Genomic DNA, 7,293 nt, shown 5'->3' on the forward strand with positions numbered 1-7,293 from the left:
TCCAGGTGATGTTTTTCCACTCCTCAATTGTCCAGTGTTGGTGTAATAGCCCATCCGTGACAAGGATCGATGAGTTATGCATTCAGAGATGCCATTCTGCGCACCACTGTTGTACTGCGCCGTTATCTGTCTGATTATGGCCCGCCTGTAAGCTTGCACGTTTCTTGCCATTCTCCTTCGAACCTCTCTCATCAACGAGCTGTTTTCGCCCACAGGACTGTCGCTGACTGGATGTTTTTTGTTTTACGCATCATTCTCAGTAAACCCTAGACACTGTCCTGCATGAAAAGCCCAGGAGGGCGGCCGTTTCTGAGATACTGGAGCCGGCGTGCCTGGCACCGACGATCATGCCACGCTCAAAGTCGCTTAGGTCACTCATTTTGCCCATTCTAATGTTCAATTGAACAGTAACTGGATGCCTCGATGCCTGTCTGCCTGCTTTACAGTGGGGAAAAAAGTATTTAGTCAGCCACCAATTGTGCAAGTTCTCCCACTTAAAAAGATGAGAGAGGCCTGTCATTTTCATCATAGGTACACGTCAACTATGACAGACAAAATGAGAAAAAAAAATCCAGAAAATCACATTGTAGGATTTTTTATGAATTTATTTGCAAATTATGGTGGAAAATAAGTATTTGGTCAATAACAAAAGTTTCTCAATACTTTGTTATATACCCTTTGTTGGCAATGACACAGGTCAAACGTTTTCTGTAAGTCTTCACAAGGTTTTCACACACTGTTGCTGGTATTTTGGCCCATTCCTCCATGCAGATCTCCTCTAGAGCAGTGATGTTTTGGGGCTGTCGCTGGGTAACACGGACTTTCAACTCCCTCCAAAGATTTTCTATGGGGTTGAAATCTGGAGACTGGCTAGGCCACTCCAGGACCTTGAAATGCTTCTTACGAAGCCACTCCTTCGTTGCCCGGGCGGTGTGTTTGGGATCATTGTCATGCTGAAAGACCCAGCCACGTTTCATCTTCAATGCCCTTGCTGATGGAAGGAGGTTTTCACTCAAAATCTCACGATACATGGCCCCATTCATTCTTTCCTTTACACTGATCAGTTGTCCTGGTCCCTTTGCAGAAAAACAGCCCCAAAGCATGAAGTTTCCACCCCCATGCTTCACAGTAGGTATGGTGTTCTTTGGATGCAACTCAGCATTTTTTGTCCTCCAAACACTGTCTATAAATTCACTGTCTTAGGTCAGTTAGGATCACCACTTTATTTTAAGAATTTGAAATGTCAGAAAAATAGTACAGAGAATGATTTATTTCAGCTTAATTTCTTTCATCACATTCCCAGTGGGTCAGAAGTTTACATACACTCAATTAGTATTTGGTAGCATTGACTTTAAATTATTTAACTTGGGTCAAACGTTTCGGGTAGCCTTCCACAAGCTTCCCACAATAAGTTGGGTGAATTTTGGCCCATTCCTCCTGACAGAGCTGGTGTAACTGAGTAAGGTTTGTAGGCCTCCTTGCTCGCACACGCTTTTTCAGTTCTGCCCACACATTTTCGATAAGATTGAGGTCAGGGCTTTGTGATGGCCACTCCAATACCTTGACTTTGTTGTCCTTAAGCCATTTTTCCACAACTTTGGAAGTATGCTTGGGGTCATTGTCCATTTGGAAGACCCATTTGCGACCAAGCTTTAACTTCCTGACTGATGTTTTCAGATGTTGCTTCAATATATCCACATAATTTTCCTTCCTCATGATGCCATCTATTTTGTGAAGTGCACCAGTCCCTCCGGCAGCAAAGCACCCCCACAGCATGATGCTGCCACCCCTGTGCTTCACGGTTGGGATGGTGTTCTTCCGCTTGCAAGCGTCCCACTTTTTCCTACAAACATAACGATGGTCATTATGGCCAAACAGTTCTATTTTTGTTTCATCAAACCAGAGGACATTTCTCCAAAAAGTACGATCTTTGTCCCCATGTGCAGTTGCAAACCGTAGTCTGGCTTTTTTATGGCGGTTTTGGAGCAGTGGCTTCTTCCTTGCTGAGCGGCCTTTCAGGTTATGTCGATATAGGACTCGTTTACTGTGGATATAGATACTTTGGTACCTGTTTCCTCCAGCATCTTCACAAGGTCCTTTGTTGTTGTTCTGGGATTGATTTGCACTTTTTGCACCAAAGTACGTTAATCTCTAGGAGACAGAACGCCTCTCCTTCCTGAGCGGTATGACGGTTGCGTGGTCCCATGGTGTTTATACTTGCGTACTATTGTTTGTACAGATGAACGTGGTACCTTCAGGCATTTGGAAATTGCTCCCAAGGATGAACCAGACTTGTGGAGGTCTACAATTATTTTCTGAAGTCTTGGCTGATTTATTTTGATTTTCCCATGATGTCAAGCAAAGAGGCACTGAGTTTGAAGGTAGGCCTTGAAATACATCTACAGGTACACCTCCAATTCACTCAAATTATGTCAATTAGCCTATCAGAAGCTTCTAAAGCCATGACATCATTTTCTGGATTTTTCCATGCTGTTTAAAGGCACAGTCAACTTAGTGTATGTAAACTTCTGACCCACTGGAATTGTGATAAGTGAATTATAAGTGAAATAATCTGTCTGTAAACAATTGTTGGAAAAATTACTTGTGTCATTCACAAAGTAGATGTCCTAACCGACTTGCCAAAACTATCGTTTGTTAACAAGAAATTTGTGGAGTGGTTGAAAAACGAGTTTTAATGACTCCAACCTAAGTGTATGTAAACTTCCGACTTCAACTGTATACTGAGATCATGTGACAGATCATGTGACACTTAGATTGCACACAGGTGGACTTTATTTAACTAATTATGTGACTTCTGAAGGTATTTGGTTGCACCAGATCTTATTTAGGGGCTTCATAGCAAAGGGGGTGAATACATATGCACGCACCACTTTTCCGTTATTTATTTTTTTGACTTTTTTTGAAACAAGTTATTTTTTTAATTTCACTTCACCAATTTGGAAATAGGAAAAATGCCAAGAGGGATGAATACTTTTGCAAGGCACTGTAGGCTTAGGGTTTCGAGCTTTGGTTAATTTCAAATGTAATATTCAAGTTAATCATTAATATGTCAGATTCACGTCTCCATCTGAACCAAAAATCTAAGTTAAAGAATAGGACTAAATCAAATCAAACTTTATTTAAAGTGCATTTAACATTTTATTAGATTTAGTCCTATTCTTTAATTTAGATTTTTAGTTGAGATGGAGTCGTGAATCCATCATATCAATTATTAATTTGTAGACAAACTGGATATTGAATTGTGTTTGGTTGTCAACGAAACCATTGAAGGAGATGTACAGTGTGGAAAGTATTCAGACCCCTTAACTTTTTCCACATTTTGTTATGTTACAGCCTTATTCTAAAATGGATTCAATCGTTTTTTACCCTCATCAATCTACATACATAATGACAAAGCAAAAACAGGTTTTTACAAATACAAAACGGAAATATCACATTTACATAAGTATTCAGACCCTTTGTTGAAGTACCTTTGGCAGCGATTGCAGCCTTGAGTCTTCTTGGGTATGACGCTACAAGCTTGGCATACCTGTATTTGGGGAATTTCTCCCATTCTTCTCTGCAGATCCTCTCAATCTCTGTCAGGTTGGATGGGGAGCGTCGTTGCACAGCTATTTTCAGGTCTCTTCAGAGATGTTCAATCAGGTTCAAGTCCGGGCTCTGGCTTGGCCACTCAAGGACATTCAGAGACTTGTCCCGAAGCCACTCCTGCGTTGTGTTGGCTGTGTGCTTAGGGTCGTTGTCCTGTTGGAGAGTGAACCTTCGCCCCAGTCTGAGGTCCTGAGCGCTCTGGAGCAGGTTTTCATCAAAGATCTCTCTGTACTTTGCTCCGTTCATCTTTCCCTCCATCCTGACTAGTCTCCCAGTCCCTGCCGCTGAAAAATATCCCCACAGCATGATGCTGCCACCAACATGCTTCACCTTAGGGATGGTGTCAGGTTTTCTCCAGATGTGACGCTTGGCATTCAGGCCAAAGACTTCAATCTTGGTTTCAACAGACCAGAGAATCTTGTTTCTCATGGTCTGCGAGTCCTTTAGGTGCCTTTTGGCAAACTCCAAGCGGGCTGTCGTGCCTTTTACTGAGGAGTGGCTTCCGTCTGGCCACTCTACCATAAAGGCCTGATTGGTGGAGTGCTGCAGAGATGGTTGTCCTTCTGGAAGGTTCTCCCATCTCCACAGAGGAACTCTGGAGCTCAGGTTCTTGGTCACCTCCCTGACCAAGGCCCTTCTCCCCCGATTGCTCAGTTTGACCAGGCGGCCAGCTCTAGGAAGAGTCTAGGTGGTTCCAAACGTCTTCCATTTAAGAATGATGGAGGCCACTGTGTTCTTGGGGACCTTCAATGCTGCAGACATTTTTTGCTACCCTTTCCAAGATCTGTGCCTCGACACAATCCTGTCTCGGAGCTCTAAGGACAATTCCTTCGACCTCATGGCTTGGTTTTGCTCTGACATGCACAGTTTTTTGTTTTTAATAAATTTGCTAACATTTCTAAAAATCTGTTTTCGCTTTGGCATTATGGGGTATTGTGTGTATCTTGATGAGGAAAATGTATTTAATCCATTTTAGAATAAGGCTGTAAGGTAACAAAATGTGGAAAAAGTCAAGGGGTCTGAATACTTTCTGAATGCACTGTATCTTCTGCTTGGATAGCTCCATCTGTGCCACTGATTTAGTCAGGCTTTAATTCCAGTTTGTCTACAAATGAATAATTGATATGTTGAATTCACGTCTCCATCTCAAACAAAAATCTAATCCAACTTTAAATGCACTTTAAAGAAACTTTGATTTTATTTAATCCTATTCTTTAACTTTGATTCTTGGTTGTAGGCAAACTGGAATTAAAGCCTAACTCTGTCAGTGGGAAAAAATATACATTTCCTTCAAATGTTGATATTTGGTTGCATTGACAACCAAACATCAATATCCCTTTTGCAATACAGTAAATAGCCTATTAACTTGTTGAAAATATATCAAATTATATGTTGGATTCACGTCTCCAACTAAACCAAAAATAAAACTTCAAGAATAGGATTAAGCCAGTGGATCAGATTAAACTATCCAAGCATTAGATATCCTTTATATTATGATATCTGCTTGCATTGTCAACCAAACATAATTCAACAATACTTTTATAATACAGTAAATAGCCTAAAGTTAAGGCAGTATGTAATAGTATTTATTCAACCTTAAAATTAGTAACATATAAATGTCCACATTTTGAGGTTAGCCTCCTGTAACTATACATTTCTTCTTATGTAATGATATAAATTGGGCATGTTCAAAATAGCATGCGAAGGTCAGAGATCTGTGGAGATTTTCACAATTGCTATAATAATTTGCGCAGAATCTTGAACAGTATTGATCACTGCACCATGTACTTTAATGTAATCTCAACTGCAACCCAGATCATTTGGTTGTGCTATTAGATGAAGCACAATGATACATTATATTGTTGTCTACATACAAAATGCCTGACATTGTATTCCCATTGGAATTTGGTTGTGCTTTTAGATGGTTGAAAACATAGTGATAACACATTGGGAATTCAACAAACTTCTGGCTGTCTTTTAGAGTGGGTGAATAAAGGTTGAAATCTCATTGATCAATGTGTCAACCAAATATTACCCACATTTCCACGTTGAAATTATGTGGTGTGCCCAGTGGGCAGTGTTTGTGCATAGAATCAGTGCAAGAGAGTTAGTTCAAAAAAGGGTCAATGCAGGTAGTCCAGGTAGCCTTGTTTTGCAGTCTTGTCTTATGGCTTGGGGGTATTGTCTCCTACAATTCACATCACTTAAGCACAGGGCCAGGCTACACCCTATACATTCCATACATTATTCTTATGATCCATTGTGAAGTTCTGTCTGAAGAGATATTCATAGAGAATTTTGAATGAATTGAAAACAGTACGCCACTAGCACAATCTCTGAATCACGTTGAAAAGTATGCTGATGAATATTCATACAAGAACAAGTGCCATTACCAAAGTATATTGACACAGTGAAGTTCACTGATACCTGATATAGACACCAGTATTTCCCCCTATAAAACAAGCTGTTACAATCTAGCCTACCAATCAGTTGGTTTTACTGCATAGTAACTACCGGTAATAAGCAACCAATTCTAAATTCTGACCAGTTTCCTTTCACTACCATTCAATCATTGTTTTATGTAGCCTTTGCATAATTTCGCAAATAATGGAATAATGGTCAAATGTTGCCAGTTTTCCTGAAGTGTTTCACGTGAAGTGAGTGTGGTTCCGACAGAAGTTTGAGAAAGTTTTAATGCATGTAGACGCGAGAGAGATTTCACTATGAATAGACTGTTTCTATGGACAGAATTAGATCAGCTCTATTCCACTCGATATTCTTGTTTGTCACATTACTTTTTAGAACATCTTTATGAAACGTATAATTAGTGTGTGAGGGAGCATATATGTTCAACTACGCTATATATGGGACACTTGACCTGCAACACTCAAGAAACAAATAACATTACACTGTAATAACGTTTTGGAAAGTAACGTTAGCCTAATAGTTAATTTATTTTCTTTAGGAAATAATTTTCGGTTGTGCGTGGAGCAGTGTGAAAACTACACCAGAGGATCTACAAAATCTTGTTCATGAGAAATAAATTAAAGTTAAAAATAAAAGTATGTAAAAGATCACTTACATTTATCAGATGACAGGTAAATATCAACGAGACGATAAGTCCAGAGACCGAGTGGATCCGCGTGCCCATTTTCCACCAACCCAGCACAGGCTGCAAATGCTAGGGAAAGGAAAATCAAGGTCCTTCACGTCTGGCCACTGAAGTAATGGTTGAGTGCACCTCTTTACACTTTCTATAAAATACTATTTATACGTCCCACACCCGGTGGGACTTCATCAACAGAAAATGATTCCTTAATGCGTTTTCTATGGAAACAGAATAAAAAAATATATTTTTTAAATCACGTGAAAGAGATAGACCACTTCGCCCCACTTTCTCTTGCACTCCGAAACTTCGACTTGTAATGCCAGCGCAAGTCACTTGGAAGTCCGAGGCTATTGCGATACACGAGCCACTGCCCTGCGTAAAAGGCGGAATGGAATTCAGGGAGTTCTGCTGATAGGCAGACGTAATCCCTCCGTGAGGAGACGCCGACCCACCTAGCATAGTTTTACAGTTTTAAAACAATCACATTGCTTTAAATGTGTTAGGCTACATGGTTAAATGAACACATTGAAATGGATCATAAATTGGACTTAATATACAGATTAATAATTACG

The 7,293-nt window shown here is 40.2% G+C and overlaps 1 protein-coding gene across 4 annotated transcripts in view; it reads right to left on the reverse strand.

Moving 5' to 3' along the window:
* hspg2 (heparan sulfate proteoglycan 2) overlaps positions 1 to 7,036 on the reverse strand; it is a 207,518-nt gene extending 200,482 nt beyond the window's left edge. For all 4 annotated transcript variants that reach the window (XM_045207055.1, XM_045207054.1, XM_045207053.1 and 1 more), the window contains exon 1: positions 6,695 to 7,036. In XM_045207055.1, coding sequence (XP_045062990.1) covers positions 6,695 to 6,763 — 69 coding nt within the window. In that variant the 5' untranslated portion in view covers positions 6,764 to 7,036. The remainder of the gene's footprint in view (positions 1 to 6,694) is intronic.
* Positions 7,037 to 7,293: the final 257 nt, after the last annotated feature.

Source organism: Coregonus clupeaformis, chromosome 24 (assembly GCF_020615455.1).
Source record: "Coregonus clupeaformis isolate EN_2021a chromosome 24, ASM2061545v1, whole genome shotgun sequence".
Classification (NCBI taxonomy): domain Eukaryota; kingdom Metazoa; phylum Chordata; class Actinopteri; order Salmoniformes; family Salmonidae; genus Coregonus; species Coregonus clupeaformis.